The sequence below is a fragment of the Filicampus tigris genome, chromosome 9 (assembly GCF_054856515.1).
Source record: "Filicampus tigris isolate MCC_2025a chromosome 9, RoL_Ftig_1.0, whole genome shotgun sequence".
Lineage (NCBI taxonomy): Eukaryota > Metazoa > Chordata > Actinopteri > Syngnathiformes > Syngnathidae > Filicampus > Filicampus tigris.
Genome location: NC_141225.1, coordinates 12640868 through 12663295, shown reverse-complemented (window position 1 = coordinate 12663295; position 22428 = coordinate 12640868). Strand labels below are relative to the sequence as shown.

General features: G+C 40.5%; 4 protein-coding genes across 6 annotated transcripts; 1 reads left to right on the top strand and 3 right to left on the bottom strand.

Moving 5' to 3' along the window:
• Positions 1-516: 516 nt before the first annotated feature.
• Positions 517-6679, bottom strand: tatdn2 (TatD DNase domain containing 2). Of its 3 annotated transcripts, none has more exons than XM_086041989.1 (7): positions 6405-6679; positions 5541-5826; positions 5033-5383; positions 3069-3917; positions 2862-2989; positions 1982-2165; positions 517-1535 (listed from the first exon to the last, which is right to left on the bottom strand). In XM_086041989.1, the coding sequence occupies exons 2-7, from the start codon at positions 5823-5825 to the stop codon at positions 1395-1397; spliced, it is 1938 nt and encodes a 645-aa protein (XP_085898115.1). In that variant the 5' UTR covers position 5826; positions 6405-6679; the 3' UTR covers positions 517-1394. The 3 variants fall into 3 exon arrangements, with proteins under 3 accessions (XP_085898115.1, XP_085898114.1, XP_085898116.1); XM_086041988.1 differs by having other exon boundaries at positions 6463-6679; XM_086041990.1 differs by having other exon boundaries at positions 1982-2088; positions 6463-6679.
• Positions 6680-8630: 1951 nt separating this feature from the next.
• On the bottom strand, positions 8631-10605 carry LOC147141998 (uncharacterized). The gene is made up of 6 exons (XM_086040321.1): positions 10495-10605; positions 10326-10404; positions 10219-10267; positions 9965-10024; positions 9761-9886; positions 8631-8686 (listed from the first exon to the last, which is right to left on the bottom strand). Exons 1-6 carry the CDS (start codon positions 10548-10550, stop codon positions 8631-8633), a joined length of 426 nt encoding a protein of 141 aa, XP_085896447.1. The 5' UTR covers positions 10551-10605.
• Positions 10606-12073: 1468 nt separating this feature from the next.
• Positions 12074-14722, bottom strand: vhl (von Hippel-Lindau tumor suppressor). The gene is made up of 3 exons (XM_086040762.1): positions 14312-14722; positions 14007-14129; positions 12074-13564 (listed from the first exon to the last, which is right to left on the bottom strand). The coding sequence occupies exons 1-3, from the start codon at positions 14496-14498 to the stop codon at positions 13371-13373; spliced, it is 504 nt and encodes a 167-aa protein (XP_085896888.1). The 5' UTR covers positions 14499-14722; the 3' UTR covers positions 12074-13370.
• Positions 14723-18037: 3315 nt separating this feature from the next.
• LOC147141996 (oxytocin receptor B-like) lies at positions 18038-21480 on the top strand. The gene is made up of 2 exons (XM_086040851.1): positions 18038-19023; positions 19984-21480. The coding sequence occupies exons 1-2, from the start codon at positions 18192-18194 to the stop codon at positions 20190-20192; spliced, it is 1041 nt and encodes a 346-aa protein (XP_085896977.1). The 5' UTR covers positions 18038-18191; the 3' UTR covers positions 20193-21480.
• The last annotated feature ends 948 nt before the right edge of the window (positions 21481-22428 follow it).

The following is a 22428-nucleotide window of genomic DNA, read 5'->3' as shown; positions in this document are numbered from 1 at the left end:
ACTCGTGGCCTCACTTTGTAACTGCACTTGTGTTTTTAATCCTGCTACACGACTAGAAATTACATTTTGATGATTTTAGACTGATTTTAAAGATAATTCTTAAGTTCGGTTAAAAAGATAAATTTGAATGTATATGTAAAATAGTTTAATAGTAAAAGAATATATTCTCTCTTGTATCATTTGTAATTACAACGTCAAAAATTTTATTTTGTATTTTATACTAAATTAAACAAATTAAAACAATGTATGGTCATTATTATATTGTATTTACAATAAAATTGGAATCATCAAAATGTAAAAACTGTATTTTACTATTTTTGTGTTTCATTATTTACAATAGATTACTTAGCAATTAGCAATTAGTGATATAAATGAAGAAAAAAGGCACTACCATTAAATATATCAATTAAAGGGGTGCACCTAAATTAATGCAACAAATATTACAGGAAAGACTGGAGTGAACCTTATGTGGCCCGCTGACCATTCTTTGCTCACTTCTGAATTAGAATACTGATACACTTTTAACACATCTTTATTTCATGTAATTTGTCTCTTTCCATTCCACTGCACTTCACACTTTCACATCTACATGCAATGGAGATGTCTTTCACATTTGTTTTGACTTTTGGTTTAGTCCTTTTCAGTGAGGGGCCGCCATAGCAAGTTGCTCGCATGTTGTGTGATGGATAAAAATATATTTTCCCATGATGCTTCAAAACAAACAGAAAACATCTAGCAAAGCTGCAAAACCATCATTTAGCCTGCAGCAAGATGGTCAGACAAATCAAAGCACAAATGGATGTGTTGCCGCATGCATTGGGCACATTTGCTGCATCCGGAACAAAGTGTGCTTTGACCTACATCTTGGGATTATATTTATGGAGAAACATTGGAACAGCACACCCCTACCTGTTTGCCATGAGTCAGAGCTGTCAACGTCTCTTCAAGACCTTGCCTGCTCAAAATAAAAAGCACTCAAGATAAACATTTAAGTGGAAATGTGCTTGTCCTTCAGAGCTGCAGTACTTCATTCCCCCAATCAATGATGTGCCTTGTAAATGTTTTGCTTATATGTCCACTTCCACATCTATGTTCCTGTACTGTATTGCTGTGTTTCCTTGTGGGCATCGCTGCTTCAAAAACAGAACTGCAGCAATTGCACTATTTCATTTATTTGGAAAGCTTTCAAACCACGGCAAAAATAATGCATGTTAATCCAATAAGACCCCAACAATAAAAGATAACTTCTTATAATGCGGCAGAATGCACACAAATGTATACTGCACTGCATATATATATAAATCGAGATACATATCATGTTCGTGAGGAGCCAAAAATAAACCAGCTTCAACGAAGCTAGCTTTTCTAACATTCTACGCCATTATCGCTCTCACTCAGATGCCGTAAAGCTGAGTGGTGTTGTTTCGGATGGTGCCGAGCACGGTGGGCATGTCTTCGCCCTTAAGCAGACTCAGCTCCTGCAAAGTATGGATGCCCAGTCCCGGATGGGAAAATTTGCAGCGGTCTTTCTTCACCTGTCGGAATAGAATAAGAAATTTAAGAGCGTGACCTCTGCTGCAGAGTAACAACAAAAGTGTAGGCAACACATTAGGGGTGTTGGATAAAGGACTTAGGTTAAAAAAATAAAATAAAAAAAATTAAAAAACTCAATAGCTGAATGGAAATCAAAGAGAATGTTCTTTCCTCGACAGTATGTCTGACGGCAAGGATGAAAACTTTAGTGTGGATTAACACAATATGACCTGCCTAATTCCGCAAATAACAAAAGAGCCACAACTCAATTTTGTTTTACACATTTGGTCACCGTTTGAAATAATTGTACTGTTTTAAGGCTGAAGGAGCATTTAATGAAGTTCAAGTATCTTGGAACACACTTGAACATTTATGAGGAATGACGAAATACTGTTGATGATGCTTAGTTTGTCATTAAACACACTGGAGCACTGTTTACATTTCATACCATTCTTGGCAGGAAATACGGTGCATCTGTCTCCAACAAAATGCGGTCTAGAGGGACTTTGCGGACAGCATCTCGGGCCTCCATGGCACTGGAATACGTGATCACGGCTGTGAAGCCCACATACAGGTTAGGGAACGCTTCGAGGAAGGGTTCGATCACCGGATAGCTGTTTGTAAAACAGTGCCTACAATCCAAAATAAATCAAAACATACAGATTCAAAAAAGAAGATTAGGATTGCGTTGATTGTATTGATATAGTTAAGGGTGTAGTTAAGGGCTACTTGCGCTTGTGTTTATGCAGCAAGCTAACAATTCAATATATTCTGGAAGTCAACATATGCTAGGTAGTTGTACATATTTAAAGGGGGGGGGGGGGAAGCTATCTAAAACCTGAATTTTGGGTAGTATTAGGTGCACCGCACACCAAGTGATGCAGCCGAACGCAGCTGAAGTGGATCATCACGAAAAAATTGCAGTTAGCAAATCTTTGCTCCACACCAAGTGATTGGACATTGCACATCTACCAAAACACTGCAATGATAAAAAAGTCACCCTGCATCTAGTTTGGAGGTTCTAAATACAGTATTCTTTGCTGTATTATTTTTATTGAATCAGGTCCCTATCGCTCGCAAACAGCGGAGGCTGACTATTATTTTTACCCCCAATTTTAAGTTTAAAAAAAAAAAAAGGTATGACAAATTTTCAGTAATATTTTACATGTAAAAATGTGATTTCTTTTGATGTAAAACATTTTCTTTTTGCATTTTCATTTGTAATTTAAGTAGTGTGACATATTCCAACAGCCCCTGGACTGGACTTTGGACACCCCTGAAGAAGGTTGTACAATGTCAAGAGGCAACAAGAGCATGTGAATACCCACCTGTGAATTTTGTAATCTCTGGGGACGCACTTCTTCAAGATTGCTATCAGATCATCATCCGCATCCCTGCAGTGGATGAGCAGAGGCTTGTTCATGGTCACAGCCAATTGCAGCTGCCGCTCAAACACCTGCGCATCGAGACAAACAACCGTGAGGACACTGAAGCGTCATTCAGTTCCGATTCCGGTTCAGTAATTCTGACCCTACCTCTTTTTGCTTGCGGATACATGTGGAGTTTTTATGGGAGTAGTCCAAGCCCATCTCGCCAAACGCCACGGCTTTTGGATGCCCCATGGCTTTCAGAATGCTGCGTTCCTGGACACCCGAGTACTCATGAGCAAAGTGTGGGTGACACCCAAAAGCACCCCAGACCATGTCGTCATCCAGAAGGCCCTCCCACAGGGCTTCTTTTGACATGAGCCATGGGTTGCAAAAATCCGCAATGCAGCCTTGAAACTCTGTCGGAAAGCTGCCGCGGTAGACACTTCGGAAACGGCCGAAGGAGCCACGGAAGCGCAGTTTTGCGTACAGCATGTCAAGATGGCAATGCGTGTCTATGAAGCCACGGGCGCTGTGGGGGTAACTCGACCAAAGGGGTTGAGGTTCACCCACGGACAGTCTTGGATTAGGCGCCCTATCATGTTGAAATGAGTGACGGGGGGAATGGATGGAAGAGCCAGCGTATGACTGTCTGCGTGCAGCTGAGGAGGCAACTTCGCTACTGTTTGGATGTAACGGCAGAGCAAAAGGGTCTGAGAAGTCTAGAGTCTTGGGGTTTGCAGGAACATTCCACTCTAAATCCTTGAGGACCACACTGCATTCTCCCGGGGAAGAAAAGGCAGATGTAGCACAAAAGCTGTAATTCATTGGCGGGCTCGGGCATTTCCAGTCGTCAGAGGGGTCGTCGCGAGGAGTCGTAGAGTAAGACAAGGAAACGGGAATATACTCGAGAGGAGGGATTGAAGAGTCAATGTCCTGAGCTTGAGGTTCAGACTCTGAGGCAGACACGTTTTGGGAGTGATGAGGATCTTTTGAAACGTCTTCCAGCTCAACACCCTAAAAGACAGCAATATTGAAAATATAATGAATATCACTTTAACATATCTTATATGCTGTATACTGAAAGACGAGACTCCCTCTCATTCACTCGAACGCAACCGGACATGCGCATGGCCTCATAAAAAGCTTCACTTACTTCATCCACAGGTGCATATGAAATTGTAAATGTGGTTAATTATTGTCCGCGCCCTGCACTGTCACCTTATCGTGGTCGAGGGGTTTGTGTATCATTTTCTTAATTCCGATTCTTCAAACACAATATTAATCAGAATACTGTGTTTAGACTAGTGAATACTGTGTTTAGTATATACTAGTGACTAATAGAACATATTTTAAAGAAATGTTTTGACCTGACTTACCCTTTAAACAAATGAAATTGGATTGGATTTAATACAATGCGTTATAAGTGTCTGTACACATAACGTTTTGGTTTTTTTTAGCTAACGCGATTGATTGATTATTCCTATTTCAGAGGCTTAACAGACTGTATTCAAACTTTCACTGTATTATAGTTCAACCGATCAACAGGCTCCAGCATATGGGCCTGTGGAATAAAAATAGTAATGAGTCGCTGTGTTCCCTTCCTGCAGTGGCAGAGGTGCCCTTGAGCAACCAATTTACTCAACTGCTCCCAAAGCAGTAGAACAGTGCCCTCTGCACCACCGTGTTGTTAATTGTTTGTTTACAAAGTCCCCTTTTTACACTCCCAATAAAAGCCGCTTTCTTTTTCGCTGTCATTTATGAACATCAAAGAGATCAAAACCAACAGTTGTCCTGCAAATATTTTGTCTTCAGAGGTGGCATCAAAGCTGATACACAGATACCTCAGAAATGTGAGGCAGACGTTTCTCAATAGTGGCCTGTAAAACGTAAAACACAAAAGTCGGAAATGACACTAAAAGATTTTCTAACCAATCTATTGGATTGTGCTCATATATAGGACAATAAAAATAATCCGTTTCTATTGATTGGCTAGCCAATTCACGGTGTGCCCCGCCTACTACCCGACGACAGCTGGGATAGGCTCCAGCACCCACGCTACCCTTGTGAGGAAAAGCGGTATAGATGATGGATATTGATTAGCTGGGACTTAGTGTTACCCTTTCACTCACTTGAGGCATTGCATCATCTTTTTGGCCAACTGAAACCACAACAGTTGAGCACTGATTTTCGCTGATCTTCTTCAGCCGTGGCGACCTGCAGCCATCAGATGTGAGTGAGGCCTCACTGTGTTCATAAGTATTCACATCGGGGCTTGCAGGGGGCAAAGACAGGCAGCCGCTGTCAGTCCTAATTTTTGGAGGCGTGCTCATCAATCCCCTGCTGTCCATAACTGCAGATAATGCCATCTTGTAGACTGCCTTCAAGCCTTCCTCTGGCGTCCTGTCCTTTTTCTTGTTGAAAACGTGAGAGGGAAGAGGGGATACGTCGCTCTGTGCAGACTCCTGCTGATTGGTGTCCTCCTGTGAGAAAAAAACAATACAATCTTTTTCATGGGATTCCCATGTGACATCATACACAGCACATCTACTCATCTTCCATGTTCCATTGTCTGTTATTGTGAAATGTATTGTATAATAAACACATTTATTCATCGGGCTGCACAGTGCACAAATTCACCTGGGGTGTGAATGTTTCAAAATACTTCCTGGTGCGCTTCCTGAGCTCAGCTTTGCTTTGAGAGGCAATGGCATAAGGGGGCGCCTCGGCTTTCCTCTTGGGGGTGTTCAGACACAGCTCGCCAAAGCCGACTGGTCCCGGTGAGTCGCTGAGGGGCAAATCTGCTTTAGGCAACACTTTGCCAGGCGAGGGTGTTGCGACTCTTTGACGGCCACATGGAGTTGGGGAGACAATTGTTTGAAGCTTTGATATCTTCAAAACCACCTTCTTCCTGTTGCTGTCCATGCTGGATAACCCAGATAGATAGATGGACAGACAGACAGATAAATACATACCGTGGGTTCAATTTCACCCATAATATGAATTTGTGATCTGTAGAAAACAACTAAACAAGCACACACCAGTCACAAGCATAAAAAAATAACGTATGAATTTAACAAAACAATTTCGTGTGGTTTTGGTTTGTATTTTTTATTATTTTGTTTACATTGTTACAAACCGGCAAAATATTTGAGCGAAAGAGTTATTACTATGATGATGCAGTGCCCTTAAATAACACTTAAACGTAGAGTCCACCAAGTATTAAGCTTAAAAGTTTACAATTCGGTTGGCAGTTAAACGTAAGAAGAAGATGAATAATGAATGATTTTTTTTTTTTTTACTGTGGCAATCTTAGACCCACAAAAAACTTGCTTAGAAGCACTAGAGAAACATCCAGGTAAGGATCACATCATCCTGGCGAACCAGCTAGCTCAGCATTAGCCATGTTTTGCCGAGCTACCTGTACACTCTAAAGACAAACATGAAAAAAGAAAACAAAAAAATAAACATACGTTAATAGTTGTAAATTCAGTAGGTACTCACATGAAAGTGAACGTGTGCGTTAAAAAAACGTTTTTTTTCCAATATCGACGAAATTTACCTTCTCTCCGTTGGGAAAAAAGGTAGAAATATCAGTAGATTTCTGATAATCTGTGTCCACTCCGTTTCAGTGCATCAGCACCCACGAGAAATCTTGGGGGGCTTTTTAGGGACGATAAAGTAACTTGACAATGTTTTATTTGGCTATAGCATTTTGTAACGCTAGATGGAGACAAAATTGTGCGTTGGTCTCACCTCGCGAGATTTGATCCAGAGAACAGGTGCGAGCAGTTTGGTGGAACGTAATTAATTTTAAAAAAAAAAAGGGGGGGGTTCCTATAAATGATGTCCACAAGGAAAATTTTCAGTTTGAAAGAGACATTTGCAATATAAATGTACATGAATAGGAATGCAACTTTCTTATTGGTTTGATTTAATTAAAATCTTTCTAAATATAAATGCATTTCAATAGAAACAGTAGCTGACATTATTTTTTTGTATCATTTATTTTGGTCTGTGGTAGTTTTGTCCTCAAAAGGAGACAAACATGTCTAATCTGACATTATTTTTAAAAAAATAAAAAATATATATATATTTAATCCTCCTAAAGTTATCACATGAATATGAATTGAAAAGTCACCGTAGTAATGGAACTCATCATAAAATGACGATCCACTCTAAATAAAACTTACTACAAAAAACGGACATAACATAAAGCAATAGTATGTATGCACTGAACGTGTTGAGTAACTTATCTTACAAGAGAGGGGAAAAATATTAAAAATCTGTGTTATCTGTGTTATTCTAATTTACTGAGATATAGCTTTAAGCTTGTATGCATTGTACCCATTCATGTAAACCAAAAACTAATCAATTTGAAATACATAAAATAGAGTGGTGCCTCTAACGTCAAACAATGCAGTACTTGAACTCTGATTTTGTTTATATCCTAAGAATAGTTTTCTCTTTGTAAATGTTGGAAATGGAAATAATCCATTGCAGGGTCAAACTGTTGCCATCGTGAAAGCTTTATTAACTGTTTTATTTCTTTACAGGGGAAAGCAACCCAAACATATTTTTTTCCAGGATATGTTCTATGCAGGCCCACTAGTTGAAACACGGCATTTTAATTAATATTGCTTTTGTGGAATTCGAGTTAAACAGCAAAATCCACCCCTTTTTAGCCATCTCAGGGGGCAGCCATGCTGTCATTTCTGTCGACTGAAAATGACATCACAGTTGCGCAGGGCTCAGGTAAGAACCAATCCCATCATTATTCATAAAACAGGTGAGCCGTGATTGGTCGTTAGCTGAGCCCTGAGCAACTGTGATGTCATTTTCAGTCGACAGATGTTACAATATGGCCGACCCCTGAGATGGCAGAAAAGGTGTGGATTTTGCTGCTTAACTTATATTCCAAGAATGCAATATTTATCAAAATGCCTTGTTTCGACTACTGGGCCTGCATAGAACATACAGTATTCTTGAAAAAAAATATGTTTGGGTTGACTTCCCCTGTCAAGTAACATTTTAACATTCTTTATCGTCATATAGCTGCAAAAATAAGATAACCACCAAATGATCAGGATCGTTATCAGGCTTTTGCAGAGCTTGCTGATAAGATGATCATTTGAATCAAGTTAATCAGAAACGTTTAAAAGATGCAGTATATGAGCCCTGGAGTTGGTGACCCCTGCATCAAAACACAACACTGCACAATAGCGATGATAACTAGTGGCAAATGTAAGTGTGGCCTTAAAATGCCCAAAAACACATTCAGCATTCAACTTACACGGCACGTGATTGAAAATTTGCGATGGTTCAAGGCGATGTCGTGGGTTAGCATGTCTGCTTCACAGTTGAGGGGTCCAGGGTTTGACTGGCTCCAGACTTCCTGTGTGGAGTTTGCATTTTCTGTACTCTGGCCTCCTCCCACATTTCAAAAACGTTCATGTTAGGTTAACTGGAGACTCGTCCATAGGTGGGAATGTGAGTGTGAATGGTTTATTTGCTCTGTGATTGACCAGACCAGGTTGTTCCAAAAAGTCAGCCACACCTAATAAGAAAAAGCTTCACAAGAAAAGGCCGGATGGATGAATTGTGCGACATTAGAATTTCTAACAACTGCAGCGGTTAAAGAAAAAAAAAAAAGTTGGTTTTACCGTGCATGAAATTTTTTTTATGAAACTCATTAAATACAAGGCACAGGATTGGGAAATTAAAATCCTCTCAGACTTTGGGTAATCCCAGAACTGTCTTGTGGGCACCGAGGCTATATCCTTTATCTGTAAGTGAAGAAATATTGATGTTATAAAACTATCATCATCATTTCAAACAACATCTAATTTACAAAAATAATCCCTAATGGATATCATAGACTAGACATTGATGCAGATTACTGCATGCCAACACAGTCATCTCAAAGTCTATGTCAGGGATGGGCAATTTAAATGCGGCAGGGGTCCACAATTTTTTTTATCAGTGCTGCTCAGGGGCACTCACTTCCTAACCAGATGTATGACAAAAATGCCATTTTAAACATGGACAAAATACTTGCATACATGCAAAATATGTGCCCTTATGTTTCATAATACATTTCTTAATTCATGTATAAAAGTTCCACTTTGCTAACCCAACAACAAAGCGTTTGAAGCAAACCATACTGTGATTTTTTTTCCAGTTCAAAGGGCTCACAAAAATCAATTCACTCCAAATTTTAATTTTATTAAGGTACCATTTGTCCTGCAAATCATTCCAAAGCCACAAAAAAAATATTAGGGCTACTCATGTTGTAGTAAAAGACCAGGTGTAAGTGCATCTAAGCCATCGATTCCATCTAGTGGTGAATGGTGATATTACAACTTAAAACTCCCGGCATAAGTGCATCCAAGCAATGTCTGCCATCTAGTGGTGAATAGTGATATTGCAACTTAAAACTAAAGTCGATCCAAGCATACTCGCGGTTTGGTACCCTCAGATTTGCAAGTTCAGATGTTTTTTTTCTGTATTTTCTTAACATGAATGCTTATCAGCATTTTTGGAGTAATTATTTGGGTTTGTTAAAAATAAATGAATAGAAAAAAAAAGATTGTCAAAAATATATATATTTTTTTATAATTAATCAAGGGGCCACTCAGAGTGTGGTCAGTCGGTGGTCGCCAGTTGCCCATCCTTGGCCTACGTCATTAGTGAAGGCCTTATTGTGATATTTAAAAACGAAGCGCCTTTAGGTTTGCTGTGAAAAAAATAAGCACATGGCTGCCATGCTTCCATCTAACAAGCGCGTGTGAATGTGTGGCCATGAATGGAATTTACGATATAGGTGATATGCTGCAGAAGGAGGTCAGACCAAGGCTCACATGAGGTGTCTTTTTTTTCCACCGGCCAGTAGCAGAAGCCTCTCCTGGCACGTTCGTTGAATACATTCCGATACTGCGGCATGTTTTGATGCGGGAGGGAGCTTGCACGTGTTTTACAACTCTCCCCTGCAGGAAAGAACACGGGACATAAAACTGCCATGGAGACGACGATAACAAAACAGTGTCAAAATTGCTCTGACCCACTGTATGTTTCCTTCCAATTCAAAGATGGGAACATGCCACTGGCGGTGCCGTTTACAGCACCTATGAACAAAAAACAATTTAAATACATAATTCTGGATACACACTACAGTGGACCCCCGCATACTCGCGATTCGGCATGCGCGGATTCACCTATTCATGGATTTAATTGTTTTTTTGGGGGGGGGGGTGATTTTGGCGCACTTGGAAATAAATGAAAGGTTGGGAAACACTGATCCATATAATATTTGACATACCTGTGTCTTTCAAAAAGGAAGATGGAAATGATGCATAATACAGCGGTACCTATAGGTGGATATAGCATTAGTCCGTACCACCGGTGTTGACAAGACATCAATATTACCATTGTTTTCATCTTGCTCCAGTGATCAGTCTGGAGACGGGGAAACGCGACAGGATCATTCCTTGACCAAAACGTCATGCTGGGGAAAGCATGATGACGATATTAGTTAGATAAGAGCAACAGAAGAATGCAATGCATGACACCTCCAGACAAGTGACCGCAGACTTACTGTGCTCGCCTGAAATGACTCAAGTTGCAGATTTGGGGCTTTTGTCCGGCCTGCATATAGCCTGCTGTTTCTGCACTGAGCCCACTCGCCCTCAAAGAGAAATGGGTTGTGTTACTGAGTTGTCTAGCAACACTATTTTCAACACTACCCTTGCAAACTCAAGTGCACTGTAATGTGAGATTTCGACATCCCATTCATCCATTTTTTATAGTGCTTTTTCCAGACTGGGCTGAGTCCATCTCAGCTGATTTGGGGTAAAGTCGACAGCTAATGGTGGGATGAATATAGGCAATTAGCACTCATACCTGTGCGCAATTTAGTCTTGAATGAACCTAACATTTTGGGAATGTTGGAAGGAGGCTCTGAGAAAGCCCAAAAAGGAGAGGTCTAACAGCATCACATAACAGATTGCATTCAAGTTTGGCTGATCAGAGGGCCCTCGGTTCAATCCTGGCCGCCGGCTTCAGCATATGGCAAGGTGGAGTAAACGAGCCCCTGCATTTCTTTCCTACAATGGCTAAGCATTGCAATTTACTCAACTGCTCCCAAAGCAGTAGAAAGCTGCCCACTGCACCACCCTGGCGTTAATTGTTTGTTTACACAAGCCCCTTTCACACTACCTATAAAAGTAACGATTTTTACCCCCTGCCGTTGTTCTTTATAATCATAAAATACATGGAGTGATTTGGAGCCAAACATTAGATTTTATTATGATCCAATGAATCCAAAATTGGAAAGAATTCCAAATGGTATGTTTGGTGCAAACTCAACACCACTCATCACGAATGAACGCGATGCCTACAGTTGTATTGTATCGTAAAGTATGGTGGTTGATGGCATCATATTTTGGGGCTGTTTTTCTTCATCTGGAACTGGTGGAAGGAATTGTGAACCGTTGGAATTAGAAATCAGCTCAAAACCTTCAGGCTTTTTCTAAGTTAAAATGTCACGAAAAGACTATTAGAACAGCGCAGACGTATTTGGGGTTAATTGGAGGCTTTAAATGGTGACATGTAGGTTGACTCTTATGTAACATGACGTTGAATGTGATTGGTTAATTCTGAACAGACAGTTCTATCCTAGTTACTTGTCCAACAACATCTCAGTTAATTTTCACTTACCCTCATTTGTACAGGTTATCACATTAACGGTGGAAAAAGTTTAGAAATTAATTTCTTTTTGTTTCATTTCCATATCACAAAATCCTCAGATTTGAACAGGGGTGTGTAGACTTTTTATATCAACTGTTATAACTGTAACCCAAAATGTATCAAATTCATTTTCCCCTCAAAATTCGACGTCATCATAATGACAATGTGAAAAAAAATATATACCTGTATATATTTTTCTAATTACCGGCATTTGAAATTAAATAAAAAACTAACAAATCTCATGTACCTTTGGCAGAAATCTAACGTGTTTTATCATGATGCCGTAAGTTTGGCACACCTATCTTTAGTCAGTATTGCCCATTCCTCTTTGCAGCACCTTTGAAGCTCCATCAGGTTTGCTAATGAGGGTGGTGCACAGCCGTTTTCAGTTCTCTCCTGAGAAGTTTAAATCAGATTCAAGTCTGGGCTCTGATTGGACCACAAAACATGACTTTATTACATTTTGGAAGAAGACTAGCATAAAACGCGAGAAAGGGAAAGTGGTTAAGACTTTCTGGGTGCACTACAGTGAGTACACAATCCAGCTTGTAAAAAAAACTGCGCCTTATAATGCTCGTTAGATAAAACCGTAAGACTGACCTCCGTATTTGATTTAAATAAGAATGTAACTCAATTTCATTTCTCTCACGGCCACGCATGAACAGACTGTAACTGTAAACAAAAGAAGTCATATATTTAAATACTCACCAGTTACAGACATCAATACAGTGTAAATTTTAAATTGAAAGAACATAACCCTGAACCCGAAAAGAAAATATCAAATGTCACACAAACAAATCTTGCGAGACTTCAGCTAAGTGAGCATATCTAAAGTCCGTAACTTGTTCTTTCTTTGGCTTTTTCATGTTTTATTTGATGGCACCACAGCGGGTTACCACTGATAAAAACCAGGACAAGGGTCATGACAAACATAGTATTGCAAATGGAATGTATTTTCTGACGTAACATTAGCATAGCATTAACTCATTCACTGACAGACATTTTCAGACCCTCTTTTACCCTAATGTTTGAAAAAATTGGAAAAATATTCCTTAATGGCAGTGAATGAGTTAATAAGGCAAAACAATTACAATTGTTAAAAATATCACTTAAAACTTTTCCTTCCTATGGGACGACTTTTGAAAGTATAGCATACTTGCGGTTCACCACGCGCAGATTCACTTATTGGACGATTCCCCCCCCCCAACCCAAATTTGCATGGAAAATGCTTCTTGGCTGTTTATTCCCACTTACGAATAGTGGAGGTCCATTCTATAGAACTTTTTCTCTCTTCTGGTTAAAGGAGGACAGCATGTGTCTTTGGGCGCTGAAAACTCCCCTTTTGACGATCATCTTGCTATTGATGGCACGAGTTGACGTTAGAACCAGGACGTGCATAATCATCTTTCAGAAGATCCTACTGGAGAAGCACATCATTTGTCATGAAGGCAATGGGTTGCCCATATTTAATGGGCCAATAAAAATAAAAAAAATGCAGCTTCACAGAAGACATTTTATCTCATACAGCCCACATTCCTCTTACCGAGAGGAAATGAAGCTGACAAGCAGCAACAGATTAGTTTAGTAGTATCTTTTGCCGTAACGAAAGGTGACAGTTTCTGTAACACCTGTTCAAACGATCCAATAATGAAAAGGAAACGTTCAGTCTTTTATCTGCTTGGCTTGTTGCTGAGCTACAGTCTTTAAGTCCGGGAGTGATCTTAATCACTCCCCCTGGCCTTGGATTCTGTCAAGTAGATGGCGCTCTACACGTTGATTCAAGCGCCGTAGACTTTTCAACAAACTGGGCGGGTCTTCCAGCTCCTCGATGAGGCACCGCGCTATTTCCAAACTTCCATAGTCCTCCGGTCGTACCAGCCGTCGGATCACCTGGAGGGCTCGCTCCTTGAGGCTGTAAACTGTGTACACATGCAAGTTAAAGACTGGACATGCTTGAAACTGTAATCATTTTCTAATATTGGGTTAGGCGATATGGCCTTCAAATCAAATCTTAAACTCAGATTTGTAATTTTTTGTAATACTTGCAACATTTTGTCATGATAGTGACATAACATTATTTTGAGAATTTAATTCACAAAGGACAACAAATATAAAATAATTTGTATGTAAAACACAATAAAAATAGATGTATGTTATGGAAGTCTGTTACAAACCTGTGAATTTCAGTGTCTGTATTTTCTTTCTTAGTTCATCAGTTTTAATTATTAATACAGGCAGTTTAGGCACTGGTACCAATTAAATAAATAAATGTAAATGTAAGTAAATGGTACCCAAGCCCTAGTTCTTACAAGCGGACTCATGTAGGCAACAGTGTGTGTGTCTGTGTGCTCGTAAACGTACCTGGCAGAGTAATATTTACAAATGCAGCACTTCCACCATCTGCCAGAGCAGGCAAGAAGAGCTCTTTGCCGTTCACCCTCAACAGGTCATCACTCTCTACATCTTTGAACATCCAAGGGTGGCCTGGGAGGGGGTCACGTTCACAAACACACGTCAACAATATCCTAAGACTACAACAGTGATTCCTAACCACTATGCCGCAACAGTCATCAGATGTGCTGCGGGATGAACTGAAAATTAGCTATTTCACAGTCAGTCACCTCAATCTAACACTTTCACTTTGTGCAAGGCAAGGGTTACCTTACCGACATAGGTGTTCATTATTCGTCCTGTTCTGGGCTGCAAGTCGTTGTAGGGCCGTGGCTCCCCACGGAAATCAATCCACAGTGGCTGGACCACTCGGGGACTGCGGTTACAGAACACAAGACTCATGGGGATGCGAGTGTGTAGGGAGCGGACCAGGGGCAGAGACGCGTCTCCATCTTGCGACATCGGGGCTGTTCACCAATTAGCGCTAATGCTAACTTGTTTCCGGACTCCGGCCAGCCGCGTCTAGCAAATGCTAACTACACTCTAAACACAAACGGGACCAAAAATCGTCTGTTCCATAAGCACAGCTACTAACTTGTACCATTTAAAACAAAAAACATAAACACGACAAAACAAATAACGCTTTCCGCTTTCCGCCTCAACTTGTATGTTTACAAGTTTCACATATCCGGTTAGAAGTCACGTGACACTAGTCATTTTCTTCCATTAGGGGACGAATCGATCCAAATATCGATATTATCGATACCACGCAAGGATTGAACCGGGTGGTCCTATTGTCCTGGGATCGATATTTCGCTCTTTTTTTTACAGGCTTTTACATTGTATCGGTATCGGATCGACTCCAAAATATCCCGTCTCGCCCACCCCTATCTCCCATATGATTGGGCAAGTGGGTGGTGACATCACTGTATCCGCTATCATGTAACCACATTTATGAAAAAATTATATTTTTTAAAAAAAGGTGTATATTATATTATATTATCCATCCACTGTCTTCGGGCAGTAGGCGGGGGACACTTTGAATTGGTTATATTATATTATATATTAATATATAAATATATATTTTTAATATAAAAATAATTTACCAAAACCAACTTTTCCCCACTTCTTAGTTGAATTTATCTCACTTTATAAACCTTTAGCCGCATGACTTAGGCCATTATTTTAAGAGGGTGACGATAAGACTCAGCCAAATATGCTATTAGGCAAATAATAATGTGTACCTTGTTCGTTAAAATTAAGCATATATTTTTTTAAAGACAATCTGTGAGTAAACAAAAACGGAGTCAGCAATAGTGAAAGCAATTTAAGGCTTACAGACATTTGTGGGTGATAAAGTGGGCAATATATTCATTAATTTTAATTATTGAGCCAAGGCACATATTTTACATGAGAAAATCAAGGCGCACCACCAAACAAAAATCTCCTAAAAAAGTGGATACCTAGGTTAATTGCCATCTAGTGGAAAAGAGCATTTAATCATTCTGCCTGTCACAGTGCTTTTACTGGCATAGGTAGAAGAACAAAGATATATTATTTGTTGTAATTACTAAATACATTTACCGCAGCACACCTAATGATCTTTTGCAGCATGCAGTATCCTGTGGCGTACTGGTTGGAAGTCATTTTATCTAGGTACTTCAGTTTCCCCAAGTCAAGTCCAACTGTCTAAATGTGTGATTGTGAATGTCAGAACAGGACAAGGTGCTGCACGAATAATTGAATTAAATGATATTAGTGAAACAGTCTGCACAACCTAACTTGACTTTGAACACCTCACACAAAGAGGTGTGATGTGTATGGGGATGTTGTGAATCATCCAGCCTTATCTCAGCCCGGTTGACAATACCGTGTGAGATTTTAAACCCAGGCCTGAGGTAACGCTCACGTCACCGACATCAAAACACCAAATTAGCGGCTGCGTTTCAGAAGGATGATTCATGGCCTGAAGCTGGCACCGAAAATAGTTCAATCGAAGGACGTGTGAAACGACTTGTAACGTGGCTCATTCAACATCCTCCACAGACCAAAAATATATACACAAGTACACCTTCTCAACCACCAAGGAAGAGCCCATGGGGCGCCCATATAGTTCTGAATGTGGATGCATGTGAATGTTTATGTCTGTATGCATCTGTCTGTCTGTAACTACAATACAGAAAAAAAAGTCTACACACCCCTGTTCAATTTCCAGGCTTTTGTCGGGTTTGGCAGTAAATATGCCATGCAACACGGTGATGACAGTCACCTTCAATTGGAGAAAATATGACACAACAGTGACGACACCAGGAACTGAAAATTGATGAAAAGACAAGAAGGAATCTGGTCAGGGGGGCCGCAGAGAGACCGATAGCAACACTGAAGGAACTGCAGGAATTTCTGGTATGTATTAGGTTTAATACGACTCCCATCTTCTTCTTAAGTCCAGGCAATAGGGTAGGGTGGCAAGATGGAAGCCTCATCTTACAAAGAGCAAAAGCACTCTTAAAATCTCCCAAATGCATGTGCTTTAGTGCTGCTGCTGGAACAGTGGCCTTAGTCACGGTGAAGGGAATTATTATGAACAGTTTTATATAGCAGTCAGTGTTAGCATAAAACGTTCAGGCTTCTTGTGCAGTGCCAAAAACTGTCAGGAAAAGCCCACTAGAACAAGCTTAACTTTATTTGAGGTTAATCAGACTACATTCACAATCATTTTTTGTTCGTTAAATCTGATGCGCTTCTGTAGTCGTTCACATTACAAAACACAAATGTGACTTCTATTGTGAATGGAACGCGTCCAAAACACGATATCACATGGTGGAAAATTCAAGGATTTTTTTTTGCTTCAGTGCTGCTGCTGGAACAGTGGCGTTAGTCACGGTGAAGGGAATTATTATGAACAGTTTTATATAGCAGTCAGTGTTAGCATAAAACGTTCAGGCTTCTTGTACAATGCCAAAAAATGTCAGGAAAAGCCCACTAGAACAAGCTTAACTTTATTTGAGGTTAATCAGACTACATTCACAATCATTTTTTGTTCGTTAAATCTGATGTGCTTCTGTAGTCGTTCACATTACAAAACACAAATGTGACTTCTATTGTGAATGGAACGCGTCCAAAACACGATATCACATGGTGGAAAATTCAAGGATTTTTTTTTTTGCTTGAACTGACCAGTCCCCTGTCTGTTTTGTTGAACGTTGATTTCCGCCTTTTCAGATGAGCGCGACTTGAGCGTCCAAACTGGAGTCGCATCTGATGCATATCTGATTTATATCCACATACTAAACAGGTCTTGGCTGGATTTGGAAAAAGAATGAATTGTACTGTTCATATTGCGTGAAAAAAAATCAGGTACATGTCACAAATGTGAAAATCGGAATTCACCTGCACAGCCACAAATGCACTTTAAGTGACTCTGATTTCATTACCATGAGTTTGAATTTGATTGGCTAATTCTGAATACAGCCACATGTCCAGTTATAAGAGGGTGCGCAAACTTTTATTTTGTTTATTTTACTTTCTCTCTGTAAAAAAAAATATGTTTTCCTTCATTCGCCAAAACACATGGTGGAAAAGACATATGTTGGTGTCATTTTTTATATCACAAAAACCTGGCATTTAACAGGGTTGTATAGTTTTTAGATCCGCTATATCTGTCTGTCTCTTTGGCTGTGTCTCTATCATTTTATGTATCTGTTGATCCAACTTTAAATGTCATTTAAACTCTGCAACACCTAAACCAAGTAAACTTTAATTATCAAGTTGGCTTTATTAGATGTTTAAATGAACTGTTTCTCACATACAGTATCCATTGTATATCAGCTAAGTTAAATGTGCAAACAGCAGAAAACTGGTCGGTTGCTTTTGTAAAATAAAAAATACTGACGTTATTTTGAATGTGTTGCTAATAGTGGAAGCTCCACCCTTGTGTCAGCATCGCATAAGTCAGTGGTGCGCACTAACACACGCGCACACACTTGACGATTCCAGTCTGCTGCTCACTCCCACTCCGCACCTCTAACTACTTGAGTAGTGGTGCAAAAGCAGCCTCAGTCTACTCGTTCAGCTACTTTTTACAACAGCGGATTCGGCTTTCTGAATATTTGCGTGCAAGCTGAGCATTTGGTCACATACCTGCACGTCGGGCAGATGATGTCACTGGCAATCAACCACAGCGAGCAGGCGGATCCAAGAGACGAGACCCTGGCCAGGGTGGAGATCACGCTGCTGGCCATTATCTTCTCCAGCGCGGCCGTTCTGAACGGCGTCCTTCTGCTGGTCCTGTGGCGGCAACGCAAGCACATGAGCCGGATGCGCGTGTTCGTCTTCCACCTGGCGCTGGCCGACCTGGTGGTCACTTTCTTCCAGGTGTGCCCGCAGCTCATGTGGGACATCACGGACAGGTTCGTCGGGCCGGACCTGGTGTGCCGACTGGTGAAGTACCTGCAGGTTCTGGGCATGTTCTCGTCCACCTACATGATCGTGGCCATGACGGTGGACCGGTACCAGGCGGTGTGCAACCCCATGGTCAAGTTCCAGCGGACGCACAGGCGCATGAGCGCAGCCGTGTGCGCGGCGTGGGTGGTGTCTCTGGTGGGCAGCCTGCCCCAGGTATTCATCTTCTCCCGGGTGGAGGTGTCGCCCGGCGTGTTCGACTGCTGGGCCAAGTTCGTCCAGCCGTGGGGGCTCAAGACTTACATCACGTGGACCACCGCGGTCATCTTCGTGGTGCCTGTCATCACGCTCGTCTTCTGCCAAGTGCGCATCTGCAGGGCCATCCAGCAGAACCTGCGCCGGAAGGCGCGGCGTGGGCTGGCCGGCCCGCTGCCCCCCAGATCCAGCGGAGCTGCCGGCATGTCCAAAGCCAGGGTGAAGACCCTCAAGATGACTGTGGTCATTGTACTCGCCTACGTGGTGTGCTGGTCCCCTTTCTTCACCGTCCAGCTGTGGTCCGCCTGGGACCCCAATGCACCCAAAGAAAGTAAGTGCCACTCCAAATAAAACAAAATGAAATAAGACACAATAAAACAACATGAAATACAAAAAAGTGGGATATTACCGTGCATTTTAGAGCTCTGTGGCCCCACGGTGAGGCACGGATTTATGAAGATAAACAAAGAATTTTGTATTGATATACTATATACTATATACTATATATATATATATATATATATATATATATATATATATATATATATATATATATATATATATATATATATGTGTGTGTGTGTTTTGTATGCCCGCTGGACAGTACGGCAAGCGAGGAGGGGACATGTGTTAGATTAAGGTCGAGTGATAAAAGCCATTTGAACGTGTTGCACAATGTAATTAACGGAAACCCCTACCCCTTTGGACATGTTAATTAAGAATCGACTTACTTTATTTTTGTTGTTGTTTTTACAATTTTAGTGCTGTCAATACTAAAATGGGTCATATCAATAGAGAACATTTTCCCACCTCTGAAATGTTATTCCCAGTATCGGGTTAAAGGCTAAGCTATATGGTACACATGCACACAATGCGTAGTGACTTCTTTTGTTTAGTTTGACACGAAATTAAACTCAAAGTGACAATAAACAACTTGAAGCCTCTTTTTTTAAGAATGTTTACAAGTTGTATCTGCCACTGCCTCCATAAAGTGTTTGTATTTCAATTCAAGAGGGGAAAAAAAAAAAAAACAGCCACACAAAAATCTTATAAGGCAGCTCATTCATATCTGAAGCCACCACTGTAATCAAACTCAAGTCAAATGAGGCGAAGCCACTGCAAAATACAACCACAATAATACATAATGGGTCGGTTACATTATTACCTCGGCAATATTGTCGGGCAAAAAACTGAGACTGTCTTTGTAGAGTTTTAATTTTTAATATAGTTCCAATCTTACTAAATTGTACCAGTAACGTGTACCTAATGTTGTGACCTGTTGTCGCTGCAGCTGCCACGTTCACCATCCTGATGTTGCTGGCCAGTCTCAACAGCTGCGCCAACCCTCTCATCTACCTCTTCTTCAGTGGTCCGCTTCCTCGTAGGCTCCTCATGCCGGTGTGCCAGGGGCGCTCCTTCCCCAAGGACTCTACACACGACGAAGCCACGCTGGTCAGCACCTTCTACACCAGCTTCAAAACTCTCACCAATGACAAGTGAAGAAAACGCGTTTGCTGATGAGGCGGTGTTGACGCCTGATGCATGCCGTGCAGATGCTAATACCCCGGGTCTCTCTGGACTAGAAAGATATCATTTGTCAGTGACATGTGATATTTTGAAAATACGGCATCTCTCGGCCAAGCACTGGTGGGTGGCCAGCATGGGGAAGTGTGTTCCAGATGCAGGATGTTGGACAAACACAAGAGGGCAACTGTGCCTGAGCAAAATGCCAGAAAAGAAAAAAAAACTGTCTCCATTAGCAATCATGTTTCATTCCTTTGTTATGGTGTCACTCGGGTAACAGAACATTCTGCGCAACGAAGAATCACGAGTGGTGCCCTGAGACACAAGTTCAGTTTGTTCAGTGGCCAGACGCTCAAGTCAAAACAATCCTATCTAAAATAATGTTTCCCCTTTGAAACAAATGGAAATGCCATTAGAGTAATCCTCCTCCATCGCAGAGGTTACATTCTCACGCAATAAGTGAAATCCGCGAGTCAGACCAAAATCCAGTTAACTGTATATTGAAACAAATCCACAAAATAGTGGGACCGCAAAACCTGCGATGGAGGGGGGTTTACTGTAAACAATTACAGCCTGCCCAAAAAACAATTGTTTATGTTTTCCAATAAGAAATAAAGCACTATAATGTAGCACTATTATAAAAAAAAAATCTTGAATGTAAAGAATTAGACAGGAATAATTCATTATGGCTCACATAAAAAGAATGTTTCACACCTGTAGTGACTCACTAAGCTTCAGTAATGCTCGTCATTTTTCTCAGAGGAAAAAGAATAGATATGCCCGCGAGGTTTGTTATTGTCTGTCGGAGTGTCACTCCACATTTTGTGTTCAAATATCTGCCGCTTAATGTGTTAAAATGCCAGCATATAGATGCTACTGGTTAGCCCTACTATGCGTTTGTTAGCATTAAGCTAAGCGGATTTACAGCAAAGCAATGTGGTTGTTTTAAATACACAAGGTTTACCTTATCATTGTTTTGTGTTTAATTTGGGAGTAAAATTCAACCGGGAGTGGCAAGTAACAGCTAGAAGCATCTTTTTGAAGTATTGTTTACTATCTGCCAAACTGCTTCTTGTTACGAAGTGTGTTGAGTTTACTGTCACCATAGTACCTCAAATTTCTGCTCGCAAGTCAATGCAAAAAAAATCTGTCAAGTGGCTATTCATATCTTGAAAAACTTGGAAGTTGGGTCACTCGTATCTCAAGGCCCCACTGTCCTCTACATTAATTTCAAGACACAATCAATCAAGCATGGGCACTATTATCTAAAAAGCTGCATTTTTGACTATTTTATTATTGGACCTTATTACATGTCATGTCTCGTGAGAGTTGGGCTTAGGTACCCCTAAGCATGATTTTGTGTATATTTAATACAGAACAGTGATTCAACTATGAAATTAACATGTACAAATAAACTTGTCTCATAAACCTTTTAGTGTCGGAGTCCTTTTTTGTTGTTGGACTGTCACCAGGGTTTGAGAGATTCAACATTTTGATTTTTTTTTCTGTCACTACATTACAAGTGTCAATTACCTTATTAGTCAAAATTTTAATAATCTAGTCTCAGATATGCAGCTAGAGTAAAAAATACATATCCCTGTTGAAATAATAAATAATATGAAACATTGTTCCACCGGTAAAAGGGAAGTCTACCCCCAAAATGTTATTGACAATATGTTCTTTGTGACTCCACTAGTCTAAACACAGATATTGTGTTTGTGGAATATGAGTTAAGCAGCAAAATCCACTGGTTTTTATCCATCTCAGGGGCGGCCATTTTGTCAATTTTTGTTGACTGAGAATGACATCACAATTGCTCAGGTAATGACCAATGACGGCTCAACTGTTTTCTGAAACTGAGCCATGACTGGTTGTTACCTGAGCAACTCTGATGTCATTTTCAGTGGACAGAAAGTGTCAAAATGGCCGACACCTGACATGAACAAAAATGGGTGTTTTTTTTTACTGCTTAACTGATATTCCACGAATGTAATATTAAGAATGATAAATCAGAATGCCGTGTTTAGACTAGTGGGGCTACATAGAACATAATATTGTAAAGAAAATTGGGGTTGACTTCCACTTTAATATGAGCTATTAGCCATTAAATGCCTGAAATAAGGTGGTTGCACAAGTGTACACACCCTCTTATAAATGAGATGTGCCGGTGTTCACAAATAGTACTGTAATCACATTCAAACACAGACGAAAC

What these genes read in the sequence shown, in the direction of transcription:
- LOC147141996 (XM_086040851.1), top strand. Translation starts at nt 18,192, where the DNA reads ATGATGTCACTGGCAATCAACCACAGCGAGCAGGCGGATCCAAGAGAC. An exon ending in CCCCAATGCACCCAAAGAAA is followed by an intron (nt 19,024 to 19,983) that starts GTAAGTGCCACT and finishes TTGTCGCTGCAG; the next exon opens with CTGCCACGTTCACCATCCTG.
- vhl (XM_086040762.1), bottom strand. Translation starts at nt 14,498, where the DNA reads ATGTCGCAAGATGGAGACGCGTCTCTGCCCCTGGTCCGCTCCCTACAC. An exon ending in AATAATGAACACCTATGTCG is followed by an intron (nt 14,130 to 14,311) that starts GTAAGGTAACCC and finishes ACCCCCTCCCAG; the next exon opens with GCCACCCTTGGATGTTCAAA. An exon ending in TGTAAATATTACTCTGCCAG is followed by an intron (nt 13,565 to 14,006) that starts GTACGTTTACGA and finishes ATGTGTACACAG; the next exon opens with TTTACAGCCTCAAGGAGCGA.
- LOC147141998 (XM_086040321.1), bottom strand. Translation starts at nt 10,550, where the DNA reads ATGCAGGCCGGACAAAAGCCCCAAATCTGCAACTTGAGTCATTTCAGG. An exon ending in GGAGCAAGATGAAAACAATG is followed by an intron (nt 10,268 to 10,325) that starts GTAATATTGATG and finishes ATCCACCTATAG; the next exon opens with GTACCGCTGTATTATGCATC. An exon ending in TTCCTTTTTGAAAGACACAG is followed by an intron (nt 10,025 to 10,218) that starts GTATGTCAAATA and finishes TTTTGTTCATAG; the next exon opens with GTGCTGTAAACGGCACCGCC.
- tatdn2 (XM_086041989.1), bottom strand. Translation starts at nt 5,825, where the DNA reads ATGGACAGCAACAGGAAGAAGGTGGTTTTGAAGATATCAAAGCTTCAA. An exon ending in AGAGATTACAAAATTCACAG is followed by an intron (nt 2,166 to 2,861) that starts GTGGGTATTCAC and finishes TTTGGATTGTAG; the next exon opens with GCACTGTTTTACAAACAGCT. An exon ending in CGTATTTCCTGCCAAGAATG is followed by an intron (nt 1,536 to 1,981) that starts GTATGAAATGTA and finishes CTATTCCGACAG; the next exon opens with GTGAAGAAAGACCGCTGCAA.